We start from the raw sequence: 15,290 nt of genomic DNA on the forward strand, positions 1-15,290 counted from the left end.
TACTTACTTACAAATGGCTTTTAAGGAACCCGGCGGTTCATTGCCGCCCTCACATAAGCCCGCCAGCGGTCCCTATCCTGAGCAAGATTAATCCAGTCTCTATCATCATACCCCACCTCCCTCAAATCCATTTTAATATTATCCTCCCATCTACGTCTCGGCCTCCCTAAAGGTCTTTTTCCCTCCGGTCTCCCAACTAACACACTATATGCATTTCTGGATTCGCCCATACGTGCTACATTCCCTGCCCATCTCAAACGTCTGGATTTAATGTTCCTAATTATGTCAGGTGAAGAATACAATGCGTGCAGTTCTGTGTTGTGTAACTTTCTCCATTCTCCTGTAACTTCATCCTGCTTAGCCCCAAATATTTTCCTAAGCACCTTATTCTCAAACACCTTTAACCTATGTTCCTCTCTCAAAGTGAGAGTCCAAGTTTCACAACCATACAGAACAACCGGTAATATAACTGTTTTATAAATTCTAACTTTCAGATTTTTGGACAGCAGACTGGATGATAAGAGCTTCTCAACCGAATAATAATACGCATTTCCCATGTTTATTCTGCGTTTAATTTCCTCCCGAGTGTCATTTATATTTGTTAACTGTTGCTCCAAGATATTTGAATTTTTCCACCTCTTCGAAGGATAAATCTCCAATATTTAAAATGAATACAAATATTAAAATTATATGTAATAAAATTGTGACTAAAATGTAATATTAGTGTTATATTTCTTAATTATAAAATTGTAGTCATTAAAACAACATAATAAAATCATATGATTCCTCTTGACACGACATTAGTCGACAGGATGCCTTCAACTACGTTAGCCAGAGTAATTTATAAAGCCAGTTCTTCAAATTGATTTTGATACAAATACAAAAAAAGGTCTATACATATAACCTAATGCAGTATATATGAACTTAATTAATCGATTCCATTATTGGATGGATTGCGAAATCAGTGAGATCAATACTCGCATTACAAACATTCAACTAACAGAAGTACATTGGCCTATTATGAAGTTTAAGAGGAATCATATGATTTTATTATGTTGTTTTAATGATTACAGTTTTATAATTAAGAAATATAACACCAATATTACATTTTAGTCACAATTTTATTACATATAATTTTAATATTTGTATTCATTTTAAATTTTCAGATTGTTACTTACCATAAAGTTTACCATGCAAATAGTTATTTATCAAATACGCAAGAGTGTAAACATAAATTACCTTTAAGCCACGATACGCGGTCGAACATCTGTACCAGCGTCGTGGTATTGCCACTGAAGATGGAGGAGCATTCCTCCGAAACATGTCTGGTTTTTAACTGATTATATTAATTTTAATTTAATTTTACAAAAAGTGTTCATACAACTGTAATAAATTATTTCCTTGTATGCTTAATATAAATTACCTGTTACATATTTCATAGCTAATATATAGTAAAAATTTTATAAGATATTTTGAGTTAAATGTCTGATGATGTCCAAGGGCGAAAACGTTTGCATTTCAGTGTTATAATATACAGGGACGTCATTTTATTTTTACTTCAATTTTTATTGTACCTGAGTTTTTGAATGTACTTCACTCCCACCCCTTCTACTAATGAAGTTCAACCGTCCTCCACACAGATCCAAGACCCCATATACAGTCATAATAGCCTTACGGTCATAGTAAACAGTACGTTCCAAAAATATGTTCGCGTTTTCCAGTGACGAAAGAGCTTTCAATATTGAATCATTTTTGCACAGGTACTGTCGTCCATTTGCCTACGTCGTATCCCAGTTCCCCCATTAGCTTTTATTCGCCAGCTAGTGGCTGGGCTGTCTTAGCTCTTTTCTGAGAAAATTAAGTTCTGTTAGGAATTGGACGTCTACGTAATATACAACTGTTAAAAGTAACTTAAATGACAAGGCCTCGTTAAGTAATTAACTGTCACGTGATTTCCTCCCTTTCTACGACCCTACGACATAACCACTTGGACGGAGAGTAGATAGTATGTCTAAGTAATTTTATCTTTTCGGATCGGGCAGAAGTGAAGATTGAATTTACAGTACGTAAGGTACTCTTTTATAGAGTAGGTGCAGAATTATTTCAACATGAGTTACTAGTACGAAGAACGAAACTGGTAATTGGGATTAGGTACAATAGTCTATAGTGCGATAATATGCACATTAGAACTGAGCCTGTATCGAAATGAACGGCCACCATTTTAAAAAATGTGTTTAAATATTCATATTATGATTATTTTTCAATTTAACTTCATTCTCTATAATGTACGCTAATGTGCTGTAGAGATTATAATATACACTGCATAATGAATACGTCCACATGGACAGCTCAGTTCGTGAGTAAAAACACTCATTGTTAATACTGTACTGTATTTTAATTAAACAAAAACCTAATGAAGATGATCAAACTCAAAAGCGCAATATTTCCTAGTTTACGTAAATGAATGATCTACTTTTCTTCCTTCCTATACCTAGTAAAGTGATTTGTTTGTATATTACGCCAGTATCTTCGAACTCCAGTCGTGGAAGGCGTAGCAAACGGCGTTGATCCAGAGGTATAGGCAAGTTAATATTAAATATGTTAGTAAAAATAAAATGATGTCCCTGTACAATGATCATTTACTTTTGTAAGTGTTATTGATTTTAAACTATGATATGCCATTTAGACTGAACTATAAATAAAATTAGATTATATTACAGTACATCATATTAACTATCGGAATATCTCTATCATCATGCTTTCTAAGATAACACCAGTTACGCCTATTCTATTTGAGTGACATTTGGGTACGCGTAAATGATGTCCACAATTTGTGATCAACATTTGGAAGCTCAGTATATTCGGTTTCTTACTCTCAACGAATGTGCTTACGTACGAACACTTGTGGCCAATTTGAGCAAGCTTCACCGAACAGTCCTTCATATAACAACATGGAACGACGCGGAACTTCTTTCAGATCTGACGCAGAACCCAACACACGCTAGCTTCAGTGTAAATGGGTCGCAGTTTGGAAGCGAATATCGCTCAGTTTGCTTCATGTTTGGATGAATTAATGAGCCATGACTGAGAACTTGTCTCTCTTGTAACATGGTATTATGTTAGTCACACGTGACAAGATGAAATCGGGGAGAGAAGTTCACTGAACGAGATGGGAGCAGTAGAATGGGCGTGTGGATCTATTCTTCCCATGAAGCTTTTACTCCATGTTCCCCTCGTGGAAACATTTGGCACGCTCCGCGCCCTTTACGTTGTTAGAACTAATGAACTGAAATGAAGGAACGTCCATTTCAAGCAATTCATTACCCAGAAATGGTCAGTGACGATTATTTTATCAAGCGGGTGACCTACAAACAGGAAGTAAGTCTGAGTTACAGACTGAAAATAATTGATCGTCAACAGCAGCAACAATTCGCCACAGTCGCCGTAGTCATCTACAAGGAGCTAACCTTGGTAGAATGGCCTATATCTCCAAGACAGATTTCCATATTAAATTGTGCGATTCAATGCTTAATTGGCATTTCTCTAGATCAGCCGTGTCAGCCTGGGGACCACATTGATGACGTAGTGTGCATCAAGTCTGCACGGTTTGCTCTACCCATGGGCTGTCCAATTGGCGCGTGTAGATAGTATCAATAAACAGGGGTGGACACTTTGCTAGTCGAAATAACGGATTTTCTTTGCCGCGTCTGTGGCGTAAGTGCTAGTGTGCTGTTCTTCCATCCAGGAGGCCTGATTCGATCCTCGGCTAGGTCATGAAAGAATATTTGTGGTAGACAAAGAGAACAATGCATAGAGATTTTCTCGGAGTACTCCCGTTTCCCTTCAATATTCTACTGACACATTACACCTCCCCCTTATGTCATCTATCTGCTATAGTAAAAATAGGCTAGGTTGAACTCTTTCGAGCAATACAGAGACATCATTTTATTTTTACTTCAATTTTTATTGTACCTGAGTTTTTGGATGTACTTCACTCCCAACCCCTCTACTAATGAAGTTCCAACTGTTCTTCACACAGAACCAAGACCGCATACAGTGAACAGTACTGAGTTAGTGAGTATAGTATGTTCCAGAAATATGTTCGCGTTTTCCAGTGACGAAAGAGCTTTCAATATTGAATCATATTTTGGCACAGGTACTGTCGTAAATTTGCCTACGTCGCATCCCGATTTCACCTACCTGTTTCTGCTCGCTCCTCTGATAAGTCTAGTAGCTGGGCTGTCTTAGCTCTTTTCTGAAAACATTTTTTCTGTTAGGAATTGGACGTCAACGTAATATTATACAACTGTTTAAAATAACTTAAATAAAAGGGCCTCGTTAAGTGATTAACTGTCATGTGATTTCGCCCCTTTCTACAACCCTGCGACAAAACCACTTGGACGGACAGTAGATAGGTATGTCTGAGTAATTTTATCTTTTCGGATCGGGCAAAAGTGAAGATTGAATTTACCGTAAGTAATGCACTCTTTTATAGAGTAGGTACAGAATTATTTCAACATGAATTACTTGTACGAAGGACGAAACTGGTAATTGGAATTAGATGCAATAGTCTATAGTACGATAATATGAAAAAAAGAACTGAAGTCTGTATCAAAATGAACGACCACCATTTTCAAAAATGTGTTTAAATATTCATATTATGATTATTTTTCAATTTAACTTCATTCTCTATATTGTACGCTAATATGCTGTAGACAGTATAATATACACTGCTTAATGAATATGTTCAAATGGATAACTCAGTTCGTGAGTAAAAACACTTATTTTTAATACTTTACTGTAGGCCTATTTTGATTAGACAAAAACTTAATGAAAATTATCAAATTTCCGTATTTCCTAGTTTATGTAAACGGATGAACTACTTTTCTTCCCTCCTATACCTAGTAAAGTGATTTGTTTGTATTTTACGCCAGTATCATCGAACTCCAGTAGGGAAGGGGATAGCAATCGTTAATCCAAAGGTATAGCCAGGTTAATATTAAATATGTTAGTAAAAATACAATGATGTCCGTGTAGAAATTTCCTATACTTAAACAGGAAGGAAGGGAAATTTTTACATCGATTTACAGGGATAAAAATCAAGTCAATGTGAACACGTTTTGTCAAATAAAATTTTTGATACGTCCAATTGTTTTAAGAATACGAAGTATAACGTGTTGCAACGCTGCAAAGAGTACCAATGCTCCTGGAAGCCATTGCTCCGCGGTGGGGTGATTCTTACTGAAATCATTCACTCCGCAAGACTTACGACAGGAGATTGTAAACAAAAACATGAATAAAGTTTAAGTAAAGATTAATTTTTGGGTCACCCTGACTGGCGCAGTTGGTATACCACTGGCCTTCTGTGCCCGAGGTTGTGGGTTCGATCCCGGTCCAGTTCAATGGCATTTAAGTGTGCTTAAATGCGACAGGCTCATGTCACTAGATTTAGTGGCATGTAAAAGAACTCCTGTGGAGCAAAATTTCGGCACACCGGCGACGTCTTAAATAAACCATAATTAAAAAAAAAATAGTTTTTGGTCCTATAGAATACGTCTGTTATGGTAACAATGGTTATTAGAGGAGAAAAATTCTCTCCGGCGCCGAGGATCGAATACGGGTCCTTGGTTCTACATACCAAGTGCTCTAAGCACTAAGCTACTCCGAAGTTCAATACACAGCAACGGATCGAATCCTCTCCTCTCCTTCACAAAGGGAAAAACACTAGAGGAGAGGGCTTCGATCCGGTGCTGTGGTTTGAACTTCGGCGTAGCTCAGTGGTTAGAGCACTTGGTACGTAGAACCGAGGACCCGGATTCGATCCCCGGCGCCAGAACGAATTTTTCTCCTCTAATAATCAATGAATAAAGTTGCTGGAAATCTGTAATTTGTAATAATTGTTGTGATAAGTGCGTAAGAATGATGTAGCTTTTAGTTAAAAATTAAAAAAAAAAAAAAAAAATCTCTACGAAGCAACTATGGAATTAACAACACATCTTCAGCTTCACAATACTATCAAATTGAAGAAATGATACTTCTGAATAGTTCATTCTCTATTATTTGTAATATTCTTTTATTCTCAAAACTGAAAGAAGGTATTTTAAAAACAATTTCAAATTAGTGTAACTCTGAAAATATTGAAAATAGCACACATGTTTATATGACATTTTTTTGCACAGAATGTCTTCAGAAATAAGCTCCGTAAGTGGCGGTAACTCCTCGAGAATCAACCTGTAGATCCGTGAGAAACGGCAGATCAGTAACAGAGTAAAATAGTATACTGATTTAAAAACTGGAGAGTAATACGTGATTTGGCGGATGTAGCTACAGGCTTAGCCGTGCAGCACAGTCGGCGAGGAACTCATTCCATCACAGGTGCACAAAAAACCTCTTTAATAATAAATAATAATAATAATAATAATAACAGTAATGGCTTTATTTAACCTGACAGAATTAAGGCCGTAAGGTCTTCTCTTACACTCAACCAGGATTAAAACTTGCTTACTAGCTGAACATATAACTAGATCGGAATTAAGTAATTACATACTGATACGATTTAGGTATATAATGATATCAAAAGAGGTAGTTACATAAAAATTTACCTCATAAAATAAAAATAACACAGTGGAATACATACTGATGCTGCTAGAATCAAATACAAATTACACAAAAACAGAAGCCGATAATTCAATAAAAAGATGTACACAGTAAAAATAAAAATAAACTCATTAGAATACATATTAGTATTAGATTACAAGTGAGTAGGATTCACATAATTAAACCAGGAACCGAGGCTGAAATGCTTAGGAATGCCCCATATCTCGTCCGATAGGCATTTCTATACCTCTACATCTACTTACACCTCGACACTACTACCCGTTCAACCGAAGCAGGATAATCACATAGTTAATACAGCGTCGTCAAATAACTGATTATACATACAGTAATTTAGAACTGTCTTCAGAAAGAAAGATATAAACTAGTATGTGTACTAGGTATATAATATTACTCCATTTACCTATACAGGGTGTTAAAAATAACGTTTACAACGTTTCAGGGTTAATAGAGGAGGTAAAAGGAAATATCTTTTGTAAGTGACAAAACTTTGACAGATGCGCCGTTTATTGTGTACGTAAGTGTTAGTATAATCCATAAAGAACAAGACCAATTGTCGTTTTAGATGTGGCGTTCAAACTGCCGTTCATTGAAGGCATTGCACAACTGGTACCTTCGTACTATGGAATGTCTGCAACGCTCAAAAAGGCCAACATTGTCTCTAATAACACGTGCAGCTTCAACAACGCAAGCAACTAAGTCTTCTGCCGTATCGATCGGTGTCTCATACACAAAACATTTCACGTCTCCCCACAAAAAGAAATCCAGTGGGGTTAGGTCCGGTGATCGAGGTGGCCACGGTACCGGCCCACTCCTGCCAATCCAGCGATCGGAGAATGTAGCATTAGGTGGTTCCTGATACGACGATCAAAATGTGGAGGGGCACCGTCATCTGAAACCATATTCGTTCTCTGATGTTCAATGGGATGTTTTCTAAACGTTTTGGTAGGACGTCGCGTAGAAAAACAAAATAATTATCACCATGGAGACTGTCAGGCAACAGACAAGGCCCTACAAGGTGATCGTGCACAAACAGAACTAACCAGTGTGTGTTGTGACGGAAGTCAAGTCATCTATTCCTTCACGCCATCTAGCGGCAAATAGGACGCATCTGTTAAAGTTTTGTCACTTAAAACAGAGGTTTGTTTAACCTCTTCTATCATCCCTGAAACGTTGTAAATGTTATTTTAACACCCTGTATATTGCGTGTAGTAGCTCTACCAGTGGTGCATAGGTTAAAAACTTCCTTCAGATTCTGCGGTGTTATTGCTGTGAATTCACTTTGATATGTTATAAAAATCGTCCTGACGTAATGTACACCTCTCATATTACACAGGCTACTTTCCACTAGCTTTCTTGTGTATTCTGTGGACTATGCGGGCCCAGCACAAAGCCAGTCTATCCTTATAAGTGACCTTTTTCTGACGAGTTCAAATCCTCTTATCCAGGGCCGCATTTCAATTACACCACTTGCAACTTTCTCTTCAAGCCTACATTACTACAGATGCGTTTCATTCGCAAATCACATTCTGTTCATCATTATTTCCCTGAAAAGCTACAAATAGGTTGATAGTCTTTCATTACCTCTTTACGTAGTTAAATAAGAACTTCCTGGAAGCTCTAATCTTACACTTCAGATGTGGCAGTTTGTAGAAGAAAAAATCTACCTCCCAAAAGATATGATGATAGGTTAAGATGATGACTAACAGAATTATCATCCATAAAATGTGGGAAGCAATTTTTTTTATAACAATCCTCTCATTCAGCAAAATATGCTTTCACATTGTATAAATGTAGGCTACTAGGAAATTCATGGCCTTAGTTCACTTCTAAGAGTGCCATGATAAGGAATTTATATTGCAAATAAAGAATTACTTGTACATGATTCATTCATTCATTCAGATTGCGTCTACTAGTAAAAGGGAAAGTAAAATATGACTGTAGATGGATGGATGGATGGATGGATGGATGGATGGATGGATGGATGGATGGATGGATGGTTGGATGAATGAGTGAATGAATGAAGATTAAAAAAGAGAAAGGGCAGGTGTGGATGCATAAATGAATTTTGAAAAAAAGAAAGTATAACAAAAGAGAAACGACGAGTTAAGATAGAAGAATGGTTAAAATATATATAAAAAGAAAAGAAAATGGAAAAAATGAGTGCGAGTTGGTGAATAAATGGATGGATAAATGAAAAAAGAATGAAAGAAAGAATAAACAGAATGGGGAGAGTGTAGGTGGTCGGATGGAAAAATGAATGAGAAATGAGAAAATCAAAGTAATGGATGAATTGGTGGATGGATATTATGTTCAAAACGTCATATGATCGATTTTTGCTGTTGTTTTATTACGACTTTTTAATACATTGTATTATATTTTTAATTTATGGCAACATTTTTCTTCAACAAATAAAGACCGTAAATTCTCTCCCAGGAATAATGCGTTCTCAGATAATAATGTGCATTCTGTATGCTGAAAACTTCATTGTTTCTACAATTAATTAAAATTTTCATATCGGTTTATATTATTAGGCTATTATATATTATTATTATTATTATTATTATTATTATTATTATTATTATTATTATTATTATTATTATTATTATTAATTTTATTAATATATGCAGATGTTAGTGTTATTTATTTGGTTAAAATAATCGAGTATAAAACGCTTAGTTTCATGCACAACTTTGTTCACGAGTTGATAGGAATTGAATTTACTCTCGAGTACTCTGCAAATCCCTTCTTCTAAAACACTCCAGTGCAAGCCTCAAAGTGAACGAATTCAAAAACAAATACAAGAAGCCTACATGCACAGAACGTACGCTCATGGGGCTTGACTTGGCTTTAACGTGGACTGTACTGGATCCTTACACTTAGCCACGATTTGACAGATATTGAGCTCATATATACGATGATTGTCCAAGTCCCACAGGTGGCCTGGGTGGCATTCGTGAATCCGACACTGACAGGTGGACCCTAATGAACCCAGGTCCGTTTTCGCAGACGAGTAGTCTGATAACCCCCAGGGGCCCGAATCCCCAAGCCCTTTCTGGTCAGTGTACGCTGACAGGTGGGCCATCCTGCCTGAGCCCCTGATAGAGCCAGGTTCCGTCCGCAAACGAGTAGCCATATGAGCCCCAAGCCTTTCTCATTCAATATCGATAGCCCGTACTGTCCCCAGACGTCACTCCAGCCTCTTTTACTATTGCGGATGATTGATGAAATTAAGTGGAATGATAGAGGGAAACGGGAGTAACCCGAGAAAGACCCTCTGGTTTGTCCACCACAAATTCCATCACTAACTAGTCGAAGATCGAACCCTGGTCTGGATGGAAGGTCAGCGAACTATCGCTGTAGTTAGACATTGGGATAAATGTGTCCAATGAAGTTAGTTAATTAGAGACTCTGCTAGGAAACCACGATACTTCGAGCACATCTAGATGTGTTCGACAAGGTTGTCCTAACATCTAACTAGATGACATCATGCAGTCCTAGATGTGCCCATTGTGTCCACATTTCTATCAGTTTGTGGTACTATGTAGGCTATGTGTATTATGACTCGGTTAAGAGAGAAGTTATATATGATAGTCTTATTGAATTTGGTATTCCCAAGAAGCTAGTTCGATTAATTAAAATGTGTCTCAGTGAAACGTACAGCAGGATCCGAATAGGTCAGTTTCTGTCAGATGCCTTTCCGATTTACTGTGGGCTAAATTAAGGAGATGTACTATCACCTGTACTTTTTAACTTTGCTCTAGAGTATACCATTATAGAAAGTCCAGGGCAACAGAGAGGGTTTGGAATTAAACGGGTTATATCAGCTGTTTGTCTATGCGGTTGACGTGAATATATTATGAGAAAATCCACAAACGACTAGGGAAGAATATGTTAGGAGAAAATCCACGAACGATTAGGGAAAATACGGGATAGATTTGGAAGTAAATCCCGAAAAGACACAGTATAAGATTACGTCTCGCGACGAGAATATTGTACGAAATGGAAATATGAAAATTGTAAATTTATCCTGTGCATTGGTGGAAAAATTCAAATACCTGGAAGCAACAGTAACAAATTTAAATGACACGCGGGAGGAAATTAAACGCAGAATAAATATGGGAAATACCTGTTATTATTCGGTTGAGAAGCTTTTATCATCCAGTCTGCTGTCAAAAAATCTGAAAGTTAGAATTTATAAAACAGTTATTTTACCGGTTGTTCTCTATGATTGTGAAACGGACTCTCACTTTGACAGAGGAACATAGGTTAAGGGTGTTTGAGAATAAGGTTCTTAGGAAAATATTTGGGGCTAAGAGGGATGAAGTTACAGGAGAATGGAGAAAGCTACACAACACAGAACTACAAGTATTTTATTCTTCACCTGACATAATTAGGAACATTAAATCCAGACGTTTGAGATGGGCAGGGCATGTAGCACTTATGGACGAATTCAGGAATGCATATGGAGTGTTAGTAGGGAAGCCGGAGGGAGAAAGACCTTTGGGGAGGCCGAAACGTAGATGGGAAGATAATATTAAAATGGATTTGAGGGAGGTGGGATATAATGATAGAGACTGGATTAATCTTGCTCAGGATAGGGACCAATGGCGGGCTTATATGAGGGCGGCAATGAACCTCCGTGTTCCTTAAAAACCAGTAAGTGTATGTACGAGTATGTATGTATGTATGTATGTATGTATGTATGTATGTATGTATGTATGTATGTATGCATGTATGCATGCATGCGTACGTGCGTTCATGCGTGTTGTAAGGGACATGCTACAAATGGAGCTTTCATAATATGACCTGTTCACTTATGAATGTAACTAAAACCTTGTATCTTCCCTTGCAGACAGTGGCCAATTATATCGGAGCAAGTCGTACCCTTGAGTACGTCAAAGACACTAAGATATACTGGGCGGGTGGCCGGATCAACCCTCCTCCAGATACTCCGAAGTGCGGCTTCGACAACAGCCTGTGTCCGGACGATTGTAAGTACTATATGCACTGCATTTATAGTCATAAGCATAGCTAGGTAGTTGATACCGGCATTTGCATTTGCTAGAGAGATCCAGGTGCAAATTTCTGGACAGTGTGTGTTTGGGACCTGCACCGCACAGCAACAAAACATTTTTAGTGTCAGTGGAAATAGCGATTATTGTCGAAGGAGGTCGTATTTTGACGTAATTAACATTATTACTAGAATTCGTGGAATTGCCACGAGAATCGTAAGGTTTACTATGCACGCGGTATAGACTGTATGAGAAGGGGGCGTGCAACGGATGGAGTATGCCTCTGATGTAAACACTGAGCAGTATACTGCGGTTACAATAAAACCTGTATCCTGCATTCAAGAAATATAATGAATGATCATTGAAGTAGGAAAGGTCTGTACATGTAAATACACAATTATTTTACAGTGACATATATGTACTCTTAAAATTTAATGTAAGATACTCGCATCATCCTTGAATATGTGCATTGCAGTGAACAGTTACGTATATTTTGAGCGACTGCAAAGTAACCTCCTCCGATGGTCACTTAAACAGTTGTTATTTTGGGAAAATGTACGTTCAACATCACACGATGTAATACGTACATATTTGAATAATGGAAAGTCACTACTTTTTAGAACACCAACTTCAGATGTCTTGTCGTAACCTGATGGTACATCATTTATAATACGAAGTTGTGAATAGGCAGAATTTTTAGCAAAAATGTTTCTCAACTTACATTTCACTTCTTCTGAAATTAATGAATTATTATTTTGGATAACGGTTTGTGATACTTTATCCACTATATTAAGGGCTTCTGAGAGTTGTAGTTTAGACGATTCTAACAGGATGATGCTTTTGGACACGATTTTAAAATTAGAATAAATGAACAGAATATCTTCCAATAGCTGTTCTTCAGAAGGCAATGATTTTACAGCTGCAACAGAGGAACTGTTTGTATTATCCAATGCATCAATTGCCTTCATTATTTTTGCCGCAATGTTCTGCATAATAATTAACAGCATCCAACCACGTTCCCCACCGTGTCAAGACTGGCTGCGGGGGTAAGGGTATTCCAGGGGCAATTATTTGGAACAGAAACACTCTCATTGTTGTATGTTTGATTAAATTCTTGTCTGCACTGAACAAATGTTAAGCTTTGACTATTCCAACCACAGTAATGAAAAAACAAGTGCTTACATAGGTATACATTAGCTGTAGCTGCTCTATTTGAACTGGACACAACTCTTAACATGTACTGCTTATACTACGAGACCGGGCGGTCACTCACCTCCTCTATACTACCGTACATCAGCAACCAGATTGCATGCTGCGTGTGGCAATTCAACGAAGTCTAATTATTACTTATTGAAAGTATACAGTAATCGTGTAGAATATAATATATTAATATTAATACTAATTTAAATTACGTATTCTAAATATATTCTATTTCTAATTTGGGTTACTACGTTATAGTATATATCTTCTTCTTCATCTTCTTCTTTTTCTCCAAGCTTTAAACCTTTCAAGGCTTGTTGCGGCTCCAAATTACTTACACTCATTGATTGATCCATCTTTTCTTAGGTCTGCCGATGTTTCTCCTCCCTTTAGTTATATAAAGCATAATTTGTTTGGGATATCTATCTTCACCCATTCTCTCTACATGTTCCAGCCATTTTTGTCTATAATTTACTATCTGTTCATTTATATTATAAATTTGTAATTGGTTTCTTATATTTTCATTTCTAAGTCTGTCTCTTCTTCTTACACTCAGTACCGACCTCAGAAACCTCATCTCTGTTGCCTGCAATCTACTTTTATCTCTAGATGACATTATCCATTTCTCACTGCCATAATAATATAGCGCTCCTGGGATTGCCATAGTTTTATAGAACTTTATCATTGTGTCTTTTCTGACTTTGTTCCTCAGTGTCCTCTTAATTGTACCACACATTCTCGAAAAATTTTCAGTTTTGTTTTCTGTGCTATAATATATATTCTATTTCTAATTTGGATTACTATGTTATAATTTTTAAATATAGATGTCGGTACTTCAAAAAAATCCATGAATTTTAGTCCATAATTAATGCTGCATTTTTGCAAACAATTGAGATCCTTTTGCCATTTCAAATAAAATTCCGTATTTCTACTTGTAGGGCTTTTTTCTGGAAGGAATTTAATGTATATTTAAAAATGTGTTCCAATTGAACTGGGTTTTCGACATCGCAATGACTTCAATAAGTCCAACTGTCCCAGCTTCAATGGTGGTACGTACGAAACCTCCAACCTGACCGGAAAAAGTAAACAAGCACAAGCCTATTCTCCCACCTCTGCTCAACACTCCGCTATCAATTAACCTGTATTTCCCCGCTTGGCGTCTCAACTTCGAAGTCTACTTAGGCTACAAGATTCAAGTTTAACACGCTTGGACAGTGACCTTACTGTAATTAAAATGAAAATCAATGTCAGTAAAAGTAAGTCAATATCCATCTGTAGAACGTATGAACATATTTGTCTCAGATATCAGCTGGATGGTACATCGGTGCCACAAGTGAACACTTGTAAATACCTAGGTATATATTTAAGTAACAAACTGGGTTGGGAGGAACAAGTCACTAATACCACAAGGAAAGCCTGGAAAGCACTACATTTCTCGATTCGTATTCTGAAGAAATCTAACCGAAGGTCAAAAGAATTAGCGTACAAAACCCTTGTTCGCCCAATTATGGAATATGGAGCAGTAGGTTGGGATCCGTACAGACAAAACCAAATCGATTCAATAGAAAAGGTCCAACGCAAGGCAGCAAAATATGTCAAAATGGGAAAGGGACATAGTGAAGAGATAGTAAAAGACTTAGGGTGGGAATCTTTCAAACCAAGGCGACGAAAACCAGACTCACCGCATTGTTTAAGGCACAAATGGGACACAAAGCATGGACCGACATCAATGCTAGATTAGCAACACCATCATACTTAGGCAGGGCGGATCATGTTAGGAAGTTTAAATGTAGAAAACAAAGAACGGATGTGGCAAAATTTTCCTTTTTTAACCGCACAATATTAGACTGGAACAGCTTACCTGTGGCAATCTTTCAGGGTGGTCCTCTCAAAATCAATACATTTAAGGAAAGGTTGAGAAGATTAGACTGAAAATGTAATTGTAGGTGCAGTGTAATTATCTAAGTTGTGTCATGTAATTATTTAAGTTGATATATAATTAATTAAGATGATATCCTAATTTAGTTATGTAAATAAATTAAGATGATATGTAATTAATAGGGAACGGAATTTGGAGTAGTAAAAGCTAGTATTGGCATCTACACAGTCATTTGTTTACAACCCTTTATACCAAGTCCTCCCCTCCATGACATACTCGCAGATCTCTGCACGTCAACAACAGGTGAACGGGACAGTTGTCGCATAAGAACTTCAACATGCAGGTTTGCAGTTCAGCGTAGTGAAGTGCATGTACAATGCCAAAAGTGAAACCAACTAACAATACAAAATTGAAAGATTATATTTGTAAAAGCTAAGATCGAGTATCAAAATTCAGGAAACAATTCCCTAAATTATCGCTTCCCCCATGTCCAGTTCTTAAGAGATGGGAGTCATGTTAGAAGCTTGCAATAATTATTATTACGCACATCACCTCCAGTCTGTGAAGAAAGTGGTCCAGTC

General features: G+C 37.1%; 1 protein-coding gene and 1 long non-coding RNA gene across 5 annotated transcripts in view; one reads left to right on the top strand and one right to left on the bottom strand.

Moving 5' to 3' along the window:
• Positions 1-15,290, top strand: part of LOC138697839 (atrial natriuretic peptide receptor 1-like) — a 2,249,689-nt gene that overhangs the window by 1,450,855 nt on the left and 783,544 nt on the right. For all 3 annotated transcript variants that reach the window (XM_069823402.1, XM_069823400.1, XM_069823401.1), the window contains one exon: positions 11,471-11,609. In XM_069823402.1, the coding sequence (XP_069679503.1) occupies positions 11,471-11,609 (139 nt within the window). The remainder of the gene's footprint in view (positions 1-11,470; positions 11,610-15,290) is intronic.
• LOC138697842 (uncharacterized) overlaps positions 1-15,290 on the bottom strand; it is a 434,418-nt gene that overhangs the window by 367,797 nt on the left and 51,331 nt on the right. The gene's annotated exons all lie outside the window — the stretch shown is intronic.

The sequence above is a fragment of the Periplaneta americana genome, chromosome 4 (assembly GCF_040183065.1).
Source record: "Periplaneta americana isolate PAMFEO1 chromosome 4, P.americana_PAMFEO1_priV1, whole genome shotgun sequence".
NCBI lineage: Eukaryota > Metazoa > Arthropoda > Insecta > Blattodea > Blattidae > Periplaneta > Periplaneta americana.